This window comes from Perca flavescens, chromosome 2 (assembly GCF_004354835.1).
Source record: "Perca flavescens isolate YP-PL-M2 chromosome 2, PFLA_1.0, whole genome shotgun sequence".
In the NCBI taxonomy this organism is placed as follows: domain Eukaryota; kingdom Metazoa; phylum Chordata; class Actinopteri; order Perciformes; family Percidae; genus Perca; species Perca flavescens.
The window spans coordinates 3,279,870-3,297,912 of record NC_041332.1 but is presented as its reverse complement, the minus strand read 5'-3'; the positions used below and the strand labels follow the sequence as shown (position 1 = coordinate 3,297,912).

The 18,043-nt window shown below is 42.0% G+C and overlaps 2 protein-coding genes across 3 annotated transcripts in view; both read left to right on the top strand.

The window, feature by feature from the left end:
- Positions 1-6,277, top strand: part of LOC114565326 (E3 ubiquitin-protein ligase TRIM21-like) — a 54,488-nt gene extending 48,211 nt beyond the window's left edge. For both annotated transcript variants that reach the window (XM_028593324.1, XM_028593316.1), the window contains exon 2: positions 4,143-6,277. In XM_028593324.1, coding sequence (XP_028449125.1) covers positions 4,145-5,791 — 1,647 coding nt within the window. In that variant the 5' untranslated portion in view covers positions 4,143-4,144 and the 3' untranslated portion in view covers positions 5,792-6,277. The remainder of the gene's footprint in view (positions 1-4,142) is intronic.
- A 3,232-nt stretch (positions 6,278-9,509) lies between these two features.
- LOC114564879 (E3 ubiquitin-protein ligase TRIM21-like) lies at positions 9,510-16,043 on the top strand. Its single transcript, XM_028592530.1, has 2 exons — positions 9,510-9,612; positions 13,994-16,043. Exon 2 carries the CDS (start codon positions 13,996-13,998, stop codon positions 15,640-15,642), a length of 1,647 nt encoding a protein of 548 aa, XP_028448331.1. The 5' UTR covers positions 9,510-9,612; positions 13,994-13,995; the 3' UTR covers positions 15,643-16,043.
- The last annotated feature ends 2,000 nt before the right edge of the window (positions 16,044-18,043 follow it).

The following is an 18,043-nucleotide window of genomic DNA, read 5'->3' as shown; positions in this document are numbered from 1 at the left end:
TTAACAGACACAAAATGCAATGAATATGTCTGTGCCACAAGAACAGGGCCCATACGTGTCAACAAGATGCGTTTTCAACTCAGACATTGTTTAAATTCACCTACCCTGGTCCCTGTCTCGATCCTGCCAGTAGCTAGCTTGCCCTGCTAGCTGATAGCCGTTAGCTGCTAGCTGCCGTTTGGTGAGTGTATTCCGACAGGCTTCTGTGATAATCATCCCAATAACAATCCACGGAGCGGTGGTGGTGTGGCTATGTCCTCCAGAGGACAGGTCATGTCATGTCTTGAAGTGTATTCCCCCTAAAAAAAAAAACAATAGTGCGGTAGTAGCTGTTAGCTGCTAGCTGCCCCCGGTGAGTGTGTACAGCCAGATAGCTGTTAGCCGTTAGCTGCTAGCTGCCGTCCGGAGAGTGTATTCAGCCAGGCATCTGTGCTAATCATCCCAATAAATATCCACGGAGCGCCCGGTGGGTTGGTGGATATCCTGCATAGGACAGATCATGCCTTTGCAGCGAAAGGTTTAGATTATTTCCCCCTCAAAATAGGTAATTGAGCACTGTAGTGGTTATGACCATATCAGTGACTATGTAACTACATGGAAACGGGATAAACGATGTCTGTGGCTTGCACAGTAATAGCGTTACTGAAGCCTAGCTGTTGCATCGCGCGGTCTCCTGGGAATTCAGTTGTAGCAGAAAAAGGTAAACAGTAATTTGCAGATTGGAGCGTAGTGTGTGTGAAGAGTGAAAAGCGGAGTTGTTTATAACGGAAGAAGCTTGGAGTATGAAGAATATAGCTGATATGCAACACACGGAAGAGCCTTTTGCGTTTGATGGTCACCCTTATTTATTCGAACCAGAGTATACAGACGAAGAACTAGCCTCAAGAGTTGGAAAGAACAAGACTGACAGACAGAGGGGAAACAGGCAGATGAACTTGCTGCTCCAAGCACAAGCTAAAGGTAGCCTTCAGTAACTGGGGGACATAGCCACACCACCGGGCGCTCCGTGGATTTTTATTGGGATGATTAGCACAGATGCCTGGCTGAATACACTCACCGGACGGCAGCTAGCAGCTAACGGCTAACAGCTATCTGGCTGTACACACTCACCGGAGGGCAGCTAGCAGCTAACAGCTACTACAGCACTATTGTTTTTTTTTGGGGGGAATACACTTCAAGACGTGACATGACCTGTCCTCTGGAGGACATAGCCACACCACCACCGCTCCGTGGATTGTTTTTGGGATGATTATCACAGAAGCCTGTCTGAATACACTCACCAAACGGCAGCTAACGGCTATCAGCTAGCAGGGCAAGCTAGCTACTGGCAGGATCGAGACAGGGACCAGGGTAGGTGAATTTAAACAATGTCTGAGTTGAAAACGCATCTTGTTGACACGAGATGGCCCTGTTCTTGTGGCACAGACATATTCATTGCATTTTGTGTCTGTTAAGAGGCACAAAGGCACTCTAAAACTTGCCCTGAGCACTGCCGTTTTAGCTCAGGGGACGCTTGTAGTACGTAGCTGCAGCTTCTCCGTGTTACCTGCACTGATTTGGGTCGGGGTTTTTTCTATCGAAAGTACTCGCGTAGCTATAGCGATCAAGATTAACGTAAAAATTGGCCGGAATTCTCCTTTAAGATAACAGTCATCACACTTGTTTCTTTTTACACAAACAATGAGGCGCTTAATGCTCCCTGTCACTGAAAGATATTGTTTTTGTAGAGATTTATTTTTTACATTTCTGAGAAACTGACAGACGCCAGGGTTGGGATAAAATCAGAGCTTTAAATTAACATTTTTTATATATTTTTTTTTTTTGAAGTTACCAGTCAATCAGGTTTTCCGCTAGCCAAGTTAGTTTTTTCCTATCTAACTCAACTACTTAATTTCAGCTCCTCTGGTTTAGCTCGTAATCGATACCACGCACGCTAGGCACATAGTCAACGGTGGTATAACACGTCATGACAAAGTGTTCATGGGAAATGTAGGATTAGAGCTATAAGCAGTGTTGCCAGATAAAGATTATGTTTCCAAGCCAAAGACACGCAAAACCGGCCAAATGTCTTGGCACAAAACAGACCAATCTTGAAAAATGTCTGCAGTCAGCTGATTCAAAAAGACGCTTCAATTCATCCATCACCGGCCAAACTGGCTCATAATTAATTTTCATGCGCATTTGGCGGGTGTCAATTTAAAGCCCTGGATAAAATTCCTTTAATTTTACAGGAAATGTGGTTGGATCGTTGCTCTCATTTTTAAGTATATATTAAATTGTTTTAATATATTTTTTAATTTTGACAAGGGTCAGCCATTTTGGATTATCTCTGTTTATTTTTATGTTTGAGGTCTTTAGGATGTACACAAACGTACATTGTGTTACACCCATATTTAAACAAGTAATAATTTAGATTTGATGTGGCAATTGGGCTTTTGGTGCAGCGTGTTGGCTCTACAGCGCTCCTAATTAATTTCTGCCTTTTGATAACGTTTTTGACGTTGTTGACACCCCTACACAAACACTCACAAAATTCAACGCACACATCAAAACCTGTGAACGATGCCAGAATATTCAGCAGTGGGTTCATGCTTTAATAGCGAGCTTCATAGCTACCCCCTGATGTATGGAAGGCCTTAGTTGGAAAAATGTTTCTCTTGTATTCACGGTTTTATGTACCTACATTGCTCACATCATTTCAGACATGTTTCCAAATTGCTCTCATTAGCTTTATGCATTTTTCATGTATCTTAAGCAAACATTTTCAACTTCCTCCTAGAGGGGTTTTAGCCTGGCTCAGCCCTTCTACGTATTTCCATTAAATTTTCATTTCCCTTCAGTACTCCGTCTGGGTTTTGCGGTATATTATAGGGTTTTCTCCGGCCAAATATTTGGCGGTCCCATCAGCAAACAGAGGGAGTGGCTGAGAACGATGACGTTGAGGTCGTGCGCTAGAAATATATGAGCGAAGCATTCGTTATGTTGTGGCAACACTGCTGAATATCCAGAAGTTAAAGCCCGAGCAAGAACAATCTTTGCTGAGTTGTGTTGGTGGCCATGATGTTGTGCTCCCTCCTCTCCACGCGGTTCGGGAAAAGTTTGATTTTCCAGCTCGCTCCGTTAGTGGTGAAGGAATTGGCTAAGGCTAAGGCTAATGGTAGCGATGCTAATGCTAAATATAAGCCAATAGTTGTTGTCGGTCTCCCCTCTTGTTGCACATGTGCATGATATACATCACGACCAAACGTTAGCGATTGGTTATGGCAGATCCAGAGTGGCTCTGGGCAGATCCAATAGTTTTAAACTTAAACAGAGTACCCGTCTTCAAGGAAGTAAACACTTGTCAATGGAGAGAGGCCAGACTCTCTGGACAAATGAAATGGAACAGAGCCTGGTAGGACCAGGCTAATGTACCAGAGTCTGGAAGGAACAGACTAGAAGGGTCATTGGATTTGTTTCATATTTTATTATTATAACTCTACAAATAATGTGACGCTAATTTGCGAAGGATTAGTCGATACCTCGAGCGATGTCATAAGTCATTTGACAAAATGCCATTTTAGGCAGTTTACAGGTATGGAACTGTTACAAAGTCCACTTTGGAGATTCAACACATCCATCTGAAATTGGGTCAGCAGAATCTCAAGACCTTCACGATGCCAAATTGGGAAGCTTCTGTGTTACCGTGGAAAAACGTGATGGGTCAGGCACTTTGCATATTTCACCATAACACAGGAAGCTGTTAACTTGACTTTATGCTGTCCAATCTGACCCAAATTGCTGAAGATATCTACACACCTATATTAAGTCAAATTTATAGCGCTACCTACTGACAACAGAAAGTTAGTCGTACGTGAAACAGATCATTTGATTTACATGAAATTTACATGGTGTGGTCTACATATGATACACAGCAACATGACATTACATCAGTGTGTGTTCTCTAGCGCCATATAGTGGACACAGGAAGTGGTAAAAAATGTACAATACCTAATTTTCAGTGCCACATGCTTCACACAGGAAATAACGTCCAAGGCTCCATTGGTATCCTCGACAGGAATGGGCGAGGGCTCGTTCAGGACGGCTTGAAACATAAATTAACTGTATTTTGAATGTTTTCTTTTCATTCACACCATGTGTAGATATGGCTGCTGTGAGCATTCTGTCATCTGAAGATCAGTTTCTGTGCTCCATCTGTCTGGATGTGTTCACTGATCCTGTCACCACACCATGTGGTCACACCTTCTGCAAAAACTGCATCATTGAACACTGGAATACTAGTGACCAGCAACTGTGTCCGATGTGTAAAAAGGTTTTCAACACAAGACCTGAACTGCACATCAACACTTTCATCTCTGAGATGGTTGCTCAGTTCAGACAGTCAGCTCAACAGAAAGCCAGCAGCAGCAGCTCAGAGCAACAAGTGTCCAAACCAGGAGAAGTTCCCTGTGATGTCTGCACTGGAACCAAACTGAAGGCCCTGAAGTCCTGCCTGGTGTGTCTGGTCTCCTACTGTGAGACTCACCTGGAGCCTCATCTGACAGCTTCACGTCTGAAAAGACATCAGCTGATCGACCCTGTGGAGAACCTGGAAGGCAGGATGTGTACGGAGCACGATAAACCTCTGGAGCTGTTCTGTAAGACCGACCAGACATGTGTCTGCATGCTCTGCACTGTTTTAGACCACAAGACGCATGATGTTGTTCCTCTGAAAGAAGGATATGAAGGAAAGAAGGCAGAGCTGGGGAAGACAGAGGCTGAAATTCAGCAGATAATCCAGAAGAGACGACTGAAGATTCAGGAGGTCAAACACTCAGTCGGCCTCAGTGAGGAAGATGCAGACAGAGAGATAGCAGAAGGTGTTCAGGTCTTCACTTCTCTGAAGGAGTCTGTTGAGAGAGGCCTGAATGAGCTCATCAACACGATCAAAGCGAAGCAGAAAACAACAGAAAAACAGGCCAAAGCTTTCATCAAAGAGCTGGAACAGGAAATCTCTGAGCTGATGAAGAGGAGCACTGAGGTGGAGCAGCTCTCACGCTCTGAAGACCACCTCCATCTTCTCCAGAGTGTCCAGTCCCTAAACATCCAACAACCTCCACCCACCAAGGACTGGACAGAGGTCAGCATCCGTCCATCATCATATGAGGGGACTGTGGTGAAAGCTGTGGTTCAGCTGGAGGAGACACTCAGTAAAGAGATGAAGAAGCTGCTTGAGTCTGAGCTGAAGAGGGTCCAGCAGTATGCAGTGGATGTGACTCTTGATCCTGATACAGCACATCCTGAACTCATCCTGTCTGATGATGGGAAACAAGTGAATCCTGGTGATGTGAGGAAGAATCTCCCAGACAACCCAGAGAGATTTTCTCGTTACTGTATTGTTTTAGGAAAACAGAGTTTCTCTTCAGGGAGATTTTACTTTGAGGTTCAAGTTAAAGGAAAGACTGATTGGAATTTAGGAGTGGCCAGAGAGTCGATCAACAGGAAGGGAGAAATCACATTGAGTCCTGAAGATGGTAACTGGACTATAGTGTTGAGAAATGGAAATGAGTATGAAGCTGCTGCTGTCTCTTCAGTCTTTCTCTCTCTGAAGTCTCCTCCTCAGAAGGTGGGGGTGTTTGTGGATTATGAGGAGGGTCTGGTCTCCTTTTATGACGTAGATGCTGCAACTCTTATCTACTCCTTTACTGGCTGCTCCTTCACTGAGAAACTCTTCCCATACTTCTGTCCCTGTAATAATGAAGGTGGTAAAAACTCTGCCCCTCTGATCATCTCTCCTGTCAGAGTAAACTAATCACTGATCTCATTTTATGTATTGATTTATTTTCAATCAATGGAACCAATGTACATAATATATTTTACATCTTATTTTCTACAGAACCTGTTTATTGCAGTGACTTATTTATTCTTTATTCCATTTAACATCATGTGGTTAAATGTGCAGCAATTCTTTGCAAATTGAATCAAACATCATCTTGACATATTTGGTGTCCTTAGAAACTGATTTCTTCTGGAAGTTATAATAAATGTCTGTGGGTTTAACAGAGGTTTAAATAGATATCGTCCAGATAACGTGTGTCATGATGCATCAAATTAATGTGTTGATTTTTTGTTCTCATTTTAAATATCTAAAATTAAAGGTAAAGTGCAAATCTGATTGGAAAATTAGGATGTAAGAGGTATATGGTGTAAATTGGTTGTCTGCTGTTATTTTTTTATATTCCTCATTGTGACAGGAAAGGAAAGTCTGAATTATTGTGGCGTAATTGCAGAAATAAAGTCTGTTTGTTAAGACCAGGAATGTTAATGGTGTTATTCCTAAATCAGTTTTTCTGATATCACTTTAAACTGTGGGTTTTGGTCTTTCTACCACAACAGTTGTGCCTTTTTACTTTTAAATGTAAGCCACTTTCCTATTTGGAGAACCTGCTGTTGTTCTTATTATGAAATTGATAATTTAAAGCAGTCGTGTAGTCTTGTACTACACCTGTCTAGTATTGTAGTGGGTATACTGTAATGTATATATTTGGGCCAGAATCTACCTTTGGGGAAGGGGGGGAATATCATAGTGTCCCCCACTATGATATTCCCCCCCTTCCCCTTCTGGGTGTCCTCCCCCAGGGAACTTCATTTTCTGCTTTTGGACACTTTAATGCACCAATTTATGGTGGAAATGCCTTTATTTAGCCTATGCTAAGAAAAAGAAAAAAGATGACAATTCAAAATATATCAAAAATATAATGGAAAGTAGCCTACGTTGTGTGTCATTGGACATTTTTAGGTGGGCATATGGAAATCCTGGAGCTTTCTTAGTGGGTATACCTCGTATTATGTAGACTACACCACTGATTTAAAGTGTTTAGACGTAGGCTAATCCAAACACTTAAGAAACTGAACGTGATTTTGACTTCCGGAACCACACTGTTGCATTTTATTTTGAAAGAGCCGGAAGCTGTTGATCGGATCAAAGTTGACGGTGTTTGTGATGCTGAGGAGAGAGCATCCTCCGCGGCAGGTCTCCACACAGGCAGGCCGTGTGTTTAGGGACATGTGATGTCTTTATTATTGGTATTACATGTTATTTTATCACCGGGAGTTTGAACCGTTTTCATCCTGAGCTCAGCGATGGGGGGTTTCTCCGAGAGTGGTGCAGTGTCGCCCGGACACAGCAGACACGGACAGGGCTCTGGCTCCGGCAATAACGGCAAGAAAACGTCGAAAAAGTAGCGAACGAAAAGAGGCAAACGAGGCAGGAAAAGGAGGAATAAAAAGAACAGGAACAACAGAACACCGCCGCCGTATTTCCCACCGGAGGTAATTTAGCTGCCGTTCTTTAGCCCGGGGATTAACGGGGACCTCCAGCTAGCTAGTTGGGCTGCAGCAAACCGTAGCTTGTTACAAGCTAATTACTGACACATTTAGTTTACACCGCATTAATAAAATGGATCTAACATGGCGCCAGGACACTGTTATTGTGAGCTAGGCTTTATACAGGAGTCCCTACAGCCGATATCTGTTGTTCTCTTGTCTGGAGAAAACGTCACACCAGACTCCATTACAATATGTGACAATTAAAGAGGGTTTGGTCTGAAATGTTGAAGCACAAATGTCAAAGAAGTTGTCTGCATACATTTTCTGAAATAATAAAGACCAGTTAATAATTCGGCATATAGTTTAATTAGAAGAAACAGTGTTTGCTTTACTATTTTTTGCATTCAACTTCCAACACGTAAAGCTACTTACAGCTGAGTTATGAGGTGGAACAGATGGTGTTAACAGATATTCAGGCAATGTCACTGTATGCCAAATTGACAAGTTCATCTCTTCAATGTAGGTAAAGGTCTCAGTCAGTCATTATGTTTTAGTTAACTTTCCCAATATCGAAACAAACTTTAAAGTGCAAGAATAGTTAATGAAATCTGGTCGACATCTTTTCCTTTGGGCGCGCCGCGGGAAAATGTGGCTGTGGTGTTAGTACAGTTAGCTAAAAACACATTTTTCTCTCTTTCCCAAGTAATATTTAACACATTTTTTTGACAACTGTATGAAATAGAAAGCTTTGGCTTATTATATTATTACTGCTATGCTATAACGTTACCATAGTATGTGTTCTGGTTGGTGAGCCAGGAATGCCAAGGTTCATGTAATAGGAGTGTTGTGTATTAGCCTAATAGTCATTTCCTCCAGGGCAGCATTTCAGGCTCACCAACAGTTTCTTGCTTCAACCAAATACAAATGTCCTAGTTAAGGAAGTCCTTTATAAAGTCCCTGGATCCTCAGTGTGTCTCATTTTAATTCTCAGGATTGAAGAAGAGGTGGACATGTTTCCATCTTTCTGTAGGTCACCTCTCTGTAGCTGTGGATGGGTTAGGGCTGTAGACCTGTCCAGTTCTTCCACACCAAACTTGGAGTTCCTTATAGAGGAGGCTTTGTGTCCAAACAGGAAAAGAAAGAAAGAAAACCTGTCGACACAAAGAAGACTTCTGTCTAAAATATCGTGTGCTGCAGCTTTAAGATTTCTCTTCATTAGAACTAAGAGGCCCAAAACCAGGAGAGACAGAAACGTACACTAAAGCACTGGTTTTTTTGTAAAGATAATTTTTTGGCCATTTCAGGCCTTTATTTATAGGACAGCTGAAGACATGAAAGGGGAGAGATAGAGGGGGAATGACATGCAGCAAAGGGCTGCAGGTCGGAGTCAAACCCGCGGCTGCTGCATCAAGGAGTAAACCTCTGTATATGGGCGCGCTCTACCAGGTGAGCTACCCAGGCGCCCCTTTTCAACCTTTTTTGGAGTGTAAACAGCTGTTTCTACTCGCCTCCCTGTGCTGATTTTGGGTGATTTCTGTGAATGCTCTGATGAATACACAAAAACAAATAAAGCTTTGCTTCAATGACAGTTTAGTTTTAGTTTTAGCAGCTATAGCACCTCACCTTGTCCAATGGGCTCCAGCCTCTGCCCCCCACGTCTTTAAACCCCTTTCTCTGGATAGATCACCAGATGTACCAAACTCACACAGTAGTGTGAAAACTACAGATGTTCTGATTGCAATACCTGAACTAGGACACCCAGACCCCACCCTTTGATATGCCCCCACCCTAGAGTTGGGTACCTTTCGCATCTAAACCAATACCACTACCGGTACCTGGAATTTTGTTCCGGTACACAACGGTACTTTTTTGTATTATATATTTGTTGGACGATTTGATGCAACATTGCAGATGTGTGTGACGTCTCTCTCTTTGTGTCCAATGAACTATAAACTAAACTATTTTGGGTAAAATAAAGCTGAGGCACATTAATGTTTCAACACACATAATAAGTCGTTAGTTATAGCATGACCATTGCTCCATATCAACCAGACAACATCCTGGTATTTCACAATAAGAGTGACCATGAGAGGGAGGAAACAGATCACAGAGCTGCAGTAAGAGGAGGAGCAACACTGGAAAGAGGAGAGATACAACGTCACACTCAAGGAAATGAAACTTAAGTTAGTCAGACTGTGAGCCACGCTGCAGTCGAGACAAGACACTGTTTCTCTCTGAAAGAAAACTCAAACTGACTTCATCAGGTCTTTCTCAACAACACAGCAGAGTCTCTGACAAACACTGGTGAGTACAGCTGATCACATTTACACTTTCTACAACCAGGATTAACACTAAACTTCAGCTCTACTCACAAAGGAAGTTCTACTCTTTTAATTACTTGTGAAATTTGTAACAATATAACTATGGCTGTTTGTCAGCAGGCCCACTATACAGTAGTCCACTTTAACAGCTTTAAACAGTCTCTCTGTGTCCGTTCTCAGGACTTTAGGAACTGGTTACTGATCTCCTCCTACACACTACTTTCTCTATTTCCTCTGGCTGTTTCACAATAAAAGCTTTCCACCAGAGAACCATTGGAAGGCTTTTAATGTGAAACAGCAGGAGGAAATGTACAGTAAGCAGAGCATTGTTAGAAGTGCTGTTCTTTAATAAAAACTGGTCTACACAACAGGGTGTGGACATATTCTGTGCTGTTTTATCAGAGTAGCACATCAGCTTGTCCAGGCTTGTTAAAACACTTCTGTCAGGAATGGCCGAGTGCTGAGGCAGGAAAAGGATTCTGGACCCAAAGTGCACGACACGATAGGGCAGATGCAGGTGTAGAATTCATTATTAATAGAAAACCATCCAGGCTTACGTGAGTCTTTAAGAATCCAAACAAGGTAAATATTCCAAAAGTAGTAACTGGACTCCACTATGGCATCAAAAGGTCCAAACCACAGGAGTACATAGAAAACAGGAACAAGCAGGCACATTCAACAACAATGATGACATGACAAGGACTGAACAGAACAGAGGACATTAAACACAGGGCCCGTGTCAACAGAGGGGGGGTGGGGGATAAATAGATAGCTAGATAGATAGATAGATAGATAGATAGATAGATAGATAGATAGATAGATAGATAGATAGATAGACAGGTTGATTTTCGTAACAATCAAGTATCAAAAACTGAGGACACGCTGTTGGATGCTGTCCTGTCCTACTTTAATGCCTAACAAATCTATCTCTTTCTGTCCCTGACCCTGTTTTTCACTGATAGAAGCCTGAAAATATTGTAAACAAATTAATACAATAACTAATTCCACTGGTTGGACTGTTCAGGTCTGTTTCAGACTGATACCTCCGGTTCAGGCTGGTCCTCATCATCAACACGGGCCTTTTTCAGTCGCTGAAAATACTTTTCAATACTCATCTGGATTGAAGCAGCAAACATTCAGTGTAAGAGTAAAAACATTACATTATGTATAATACGTTAATTTGATTCACAGCTGCTATATAGTGTTTTGACCTCGACAACCCAACTGCATTTTACAGCAAACTTGTGACTAGTTAACTTTCTAAAGCAGGCGCAATCCCAAGAGTCGGGTCGGTGATTGTGAATGTGTGATTGTGTAAAGGTGTTCACCAGATAGATACCAACCTTTGGTGAACTTGTGAATTTCGCCAGCTGTCTTTGCTCCTTGATGGAGACAGACGCTGTGTGTCAATGGTGTTTTAAGCCTCCATTGTGGCCTTACAGGCAGCTAATTTTGAGATTTTTGGCAATAACATGTATTCTTTCAGACTTTTGGTGAAAAAAAGTAAAAAATACACATTTAGGTCTTTATTTTACTATACTTTGTCTGTTTGCATCGGTAGATTTCTCCTAAATTCAACAAAAGTTGGCGTTCTAAATCACCCTGCTGCTCCGCGATCGCTCTCTGCACCTTGTCATCACATATACCGTTGGAAAGCTCTCTCTCTCCTCTACAATGCTGTCGGATCCAAATATGGTCATTTCCTTTTCATCAGCATCCAATCGTGAAAGTAAAAGGGGGGATTTAACTCTAAATGCGCAATCTCATTGGCTGTTGCCAATTTCGGACAATGTGATTCACTTAGAATCATCACGTGACGCGCTCTGACATTTCCCGCGGTAGTTCAGAATGTCAAAATAAATGTGTTGAAAACGGTCGAAAATCACCTCAGAGAAGAAGAAAACAGTTGTTATTAGTTAGAAGACCCAGCAGGGGATTACACACTGAGACAGCAGATGATGAAATGTCTTCATATAGTACGTCGATGTTTAAACTGTCGTTCAGAAAACAGGAGTTTTCAGACAGCGGAGGTAATCAGACTGACTCTCTCTCTCTCACTGTCTCTCTCTTTCTACCAAGCAGTTTACAGAAATTCATAGCCTTCATGTCATATATTAAATATGTAGGTGTCACATATATACTATTCTAATATAATTACTATACAATACTAAACAAATCTGTAATTTTGGGATCCTAAGTGGTTGAGAGTCCCTCAGGCTGTGGCAGACAGATCCATATTTAGCTGTCAGTAGAGCTGCTGTCTCCTCTCCTAGGAGAACTACCAGCTTGTTTTCTGGTGTTAACTTTTTTTGGATATTTTTCCAAGGTGTAAATCTCTTAGTGAAGATACTTTTTCCCAGTGGAGGATGAAGTGCACCTCTGTTGGTGGTCACTGAGCCTGTCTCTCTCTATGACCTGTCTGTCTGACCCAGTTGGTGGTCACTGAGCCTGTAGGCTATTTAGTCAGGATCCGTCTCTTCTTCGTATCTCTGACAGTGTGAAGATAATGTGTTTAATAACAATTTAGTCTACTTTGATTGCTTTCTCCAGTGTTCTAAATATTGGTCTTTTGAATGATTCATAAGAAGCTCATCCCTTTGTATCACCGGATGTCCAGTGACTGTGCAGCATGGAGGCACTCAGAATGGCAACGCATGCCTCAACTTGGTTATATGGGCCCAGTGTCCACAAACTGCAGCCAGTATGGCTATTTCTACATTCAATGAGGGTGCCTCTGCCATGCTGGCTGTGATGGAAAAATTGTGGCTTCAGAGCACAGACTGTTAATGCAATGAAGGATGACGACATGGTTAGGATCTCAAAAGCCAATAGTGTCCATTCCTCCAGTGCAAAGTGTAAGCACAGCCAAAAAAGTGGAAAGACACCAGCAGGAGATGGCTGAGGGCCATACATATGGTACTGGCATGGATATGTAGACTGTAAACTAACTTGGGGGAACCAGGCTGTGTAATGGTTGTTTCTGCCAGTTTGAAGTTTGTGATGTAATGGTCTTCAGTTGAAGGCCATGTTGATGTGTTGTTTTGGATGTTATGATCAGTGATGGATGAAGCAGTAATGAGTTTTGTATGTCAAACAGTGTGATGCATGGATCTTACTTGGACCTGAAGGGATATGTGTCTGTAATTCATGGCTTTCAATAGAAATTAGTGGAATTGTGCTATAAAATGCCTGTTTTCTCAAAATGACTTTTCTCTCTTACTGCAAGTCCGAAATCTCCACTTCAGTAGCACCTTTATACACCAAACTTTCCAGTCTTGTACCTAGTTATATTATGAAGACTATTCCAGAGTGATTTGTAAATATATTAGCCCTAGCCCGATTTAATTAACATTTTATTCCAAAAAACACGGCGAAAATCGATTTTTTAAGGCTATTGACAGTATATTCTGATTTACAAGATAACAAAAGTAGATATCCATAAATCCCTCTGTAATTGTTTTCCCATCTAATATGTGAACACAATGAAAAAATAATTTTGAACCTGGCTTTATCCAATACTCAGAACGTGTTTTAAATAGCATTTTTTTTAAATAAATGCAATGTGCGGCGGCCGGTGTTGATAGTGAGGCGCACCGCCACACATTAGTCTATGTGTGGGAAACACTGGAAACCCACAACCCCAACAACTTCATCATCATATGATTTACTTAAGATAACATTCATCACACTTGTTTCAGATGAGGCGTGCAATGGTATATGTCAATAAAAGATATTGTCTTTGTAGAGAAGAGATTTTTTTTTTACGTTTCTAAGGAACTTGGGATGCTTAAAAACTTCTGAAAATTGCAATACATGTCAGAACTGGAGAAAATTGCAACGTTCTGCAGGGATTGAGGTCGGGCTTCGCCAGCCGGATCCATAGCGCTCCTAAACACACACCAGGGTTGGGATGAGGCAATTTCCATGTTTCAACACAACACAGGAAGCTGTTCTAAATTGAATTTACGCTGTCCAATCTGCCCTAAATTTTTGAAGACATCTAAATGCCTATGTATGTTGTATGCGACACAGATCATCCGAATAACATGAAATGTACATGGTGTTGTCTACACATGGTATACAGTAACATGACATTTCTTTGATGTATGTTCTCTAGGGCCACATTGTAGCAACAGGAATACAGAATATACAATACTTATTTTTAGTGTCACACACTCCACGCAAAATAATGTCTAACTTATGCGCACAGTGTCTGATTATCCTGGAAATGCACAGCCACGTTGACCAGCCCTCCATCAGTATCCCCGACGCAAATGTGCAAGTGACCATTCACCACTGCTTGCTACTCTAAATAAAACTGTAATTTCAATCAAATGTTTTCTTTTCTTTAACACCATGTGTAGATATGGCTGCTGTGAGCATTCTGTCATCTGAAGATCAGTTTTTGTGCTCCATCTGTCTGGAGGTGTTCACTGATCCTGTCACCATACCATGTGGTCACAACTTCTGCAAAAACTGCATCACTGATCACTGGAATATTAATGACCAGTACCTGTGTCAGATGTGTAAGGAGGGTTTTACCACCAGACCTGATTTGAGGGTCAACACTTTCATCTCTGAGATGGTTGCTCAGTTCAGACAGTCAGCTCAACAGAAAGCCAGCAGCAGCAGCTCAGAGCAACAAGTGTCCAAACCAGGAGAAGTTCCCTGTGACGTCTGCACTGGAACCAAACTGAAGGCCCTGAAGTCCTGCCTGGTGTGTCTGGTCTCCTACTGTGAGACTCACCTGGAGCCTCATCTGACAGCTTCACGTCTGAAAAGACATCAGCTGATCGACCCTGTGGAGAACCTGGAAGGCAGGATGTGTACGAAGCACGATAAACCTCTGGAGCTGTTCTGTAAGACCGACCAGACATGTGTCTGCATGCTCTGCACTGTTGTAGACCACAAGATGCATGATGTTGTTCCTCTGAAAGAAGAATATGAAGAAAAGAAGGTAGAGCTGGGGAAGACAGGGGCTGAAATTCAGAAGATGATCCAGAAGAGACGACTGAAGATTCAGGAGATCAAACACTCAGTCGACCTCAGTGAGGAAGATGCAGACAGAGAGATAGCAGAAGGTGTTCAGGTCTTCACTTCTCTGAAGGAGTCTGTTGAGAGAGGCCTGAATGAGCTCATCAACACCATCAAAGAGAAGCAGAAAACAACAGAAAAACAGGCCGAAGCTTTCATCAAAGAGCTGGAACAGGAAATCTCTGAGCTGATGAAGAGAATCACTGAGGTGGAGCAGCTCTCACGCTCTGAAGACCACCTCCATCTTCTCCAGAGTGTCCAGTCCCTAAACATCCAACAACCTCCACCCACCAAGGACTGGACAGAGGTCAGCATCCGTCCATCATCATATGAGGGGACTGTGGTGAAAGCTCTGGTTCAGCTGGAGGAGACACTCCGTAAAGAGATGAAGAAGCTGCTTGAGTCTGAGCTGAAGAGGGTCCAGCAGTATGCAGTAGATGTGACTCTTGATCCTGATACAGCATATCCTAATCTCATCCTGTCTGATGATGGGAAACAGGTGAATCATGGTGATGTGAAGAAGAATCTCCGAGACAACCCAGAGAGATTTTCAAAGTGTGCTAGTGTTTTAGGAAAGCAGAGTTTCTCTTCAGGCAGATTTTACTTTGAGGTTCAAGTTAAAGGAAAGACTGAATGGGATTTAGGAGTGGCCAGAGAGTCGATCAACAGGAAGGGAGACATCACACTGAACCCACTGAAAGGTTTCTGGACTATATGGTTGAGAAATAGAAATGAGTACAAAGCTCTTGCTGACCCTCGTGTCCTTCTCTCTCTGAAGTCTCCTCCTCAGAAGGTGGGGGTGTTTGTGGATTATGAGGAGGGTCTGGTCTCCTTTTATGACGTAGATGCTGCAGCTCTTATCTACTCCTTTACTGGCTGCTCCTTCACTGAGAAACTCTTCCCATTCTTCAGTCCCTATAGGAATGAAGGTGATAAAAACTCTGCCCCTCTGATCATCTCTCCTGTCAGAGTAAACTAATCACTGATCTTATTTAATTTATTGATTTATTTTCAGTCAACAGAACAAATGTACATATTCATATATTTTACATCGTAATTTCTACAGAATCTGTTTTGTCTGGTGACTGATTTACACTTTATTCCATTTATTATGATATGGTTAAATGTGCAGCAATTCTTTGCTTTGGTGTCTTTAGAAAATGATTTCTTCTGGAAGTTATAATAAATGTCTGTGGTTTTAACAGTGGTTTAAATAGATGTTCATAACTTGTGTCATGATGCATCAAAGGAATGTGTTGATGAATTATGAAGAGGTATATGGGGTAAGTTGGTTGTCTGATGTTTTAATTTTTTCCTCATTAATGAGACAGGAAAGATAAAGTCTGAATTATTGTGTCATAATTGCAGAAATAAAGTTTTGTTGAGACCAAGAATGTTAATGGTGTTATTCCTAAATCAGTTCTTCTGATAGACATAAACGTTAACCCTGCTGTTGTCATTGGGTCCATTTTCTAAAAGTAAGTTATATAAGAAATTTGGGTTTCTATCAACCAAAATGTTCAAAATAATAACGTGGATGGTTCCCTACAAAGCTCTCCACAAGTGAAATAAATGACCAGTTCGCTACTGTCATTGAATTTGGATGTTTTATTTAATCATATAGCATTTGAACCAAAATTGATAAAAGAACGTTGAAAAATTTTACGGTGTGGGGAATTAAAGGACCCAAATGCAGGGAGAGGCATGCAGGCAGGAGATGGTTTGAGCTTGAGGATTTATTTTAACAGAAAACAGCAGTAAAGAGACTGGAAAAAGCATACGGAAAAACTCAGAGAAACACAGGACGATCTGACACGAGACAAAGGGAACACACAGGTTAAATACATGAGGTAATGAGAAAACAAGGAACAGGTGAAACACATTAGAAGAGGGAGAGTAATCAAAAAAGGCGGGAAAACACAGGAAGTAAAACCAGATAAGACAAGAAAGAAAACCAGACTTTCACAATAAAACAGGAAACAGAAAAACAAACCGGAATACAAAATACAAACAAGACAGAGAAGTACACAATCATAATAAGACCAAACAGGACCAAAATACCAAACAGAAATAGAACAAAATACAAGGCACAATACCAAAACCATAACCAAAAAAGTGACAAAAATGACGGAAAAAGCTTAAAAAACGTCGAGGGGGTGGAAACAACAAACGCCAAAATATAATAGAAGAAAAGTGACAAAAACATAGGGAAACGGGAAAAAAGAATCTGAAAAAGCAGCAGAAAAAGTTGTATTGTTGGAGAGTTGTCCTCGGGTCAAATTCATCATGTTTATGAAACATTTTCTATATCTAACAAAAGAACATTATAAAAAGTGACAAATGTTGTAAAAACCTAGAAAAATGCTGGAAAAAATAAATAAATAAAAAATCTGAAAAAATAACAAAAAAAAACCAAAACATCACCAAAGGTGACAAAAACTGGAAAAAGTGAAATAAAATACATTGGAATAAGCGAATAAAAATGGAATGTGGAAAGAAGATGACAAAAATAATTGGAATAAAATCGTTTGAGCGGATCAGAGTTGACGGTGTTTGTGATGCTGAGGAGAGAGCATCCTCTGCGGCAGGTCTCCACACAGGCAGGCCGTGTGTTTAGGGACATGTGATGTCTTTATTATTGGTATTACATGTTATTTTATTACCGTGAGTTTGAACCATTTTCATCCTGAGCTCAGCGATGGGGGGTTTCTCCGAGAGTGGTGCAGTGTCGCCCGGACACAGCAGACACGGACAGGGCTCTGGCTCCGGCAATAACGGCAAGAAAACGTCGAAAAAGTCGCGAACGAAAAGAGGCAAACGAGGCAGGAAAAGGAGGAATAAAAAGAACAGGAACAACAGAACACCGCCGCCGTATTTCCCACTGGAGGTAATTTAGCTGCCGTTCTTTAGCCCGGGGATTAACGGGGACCTCCAGCTAGCTAGTTGGGCTGCAGCAAACCGTAGCTTGTTACAAGCTAATTACTGACACATTTAGTTTACACCGCATTAATAAAATGGATCTAACATGGCGCCAGAACACTGTTATTGTGAGCTAGGCTTTATACAGGAGTCTCTACAGCCGATATCTGTTGTTCTCTTGTCTGGAGAAAACGTCACGCCAGACTCCATTACAATATCCATCCATCCATCCATCTTCGTCCGCTTATCCGGTGTCGGGTCGCGGGGGGAGCAGCTCCAGCAGGGGACCCCAAACTTCCCTTTCCCGAGCAACATTAACCAGCTCCGACTGGGGGATCCCGAGGCGTTCCCAGGCCAGGTTGGAGATATAATCCCTCCACCTAGTCCTGGGTCTTCCCCGAGGCCTCCTCCCAGCTGGACGTGCCTGGAACACCTCCCCAGGGGGCATCCTTACCAGATGC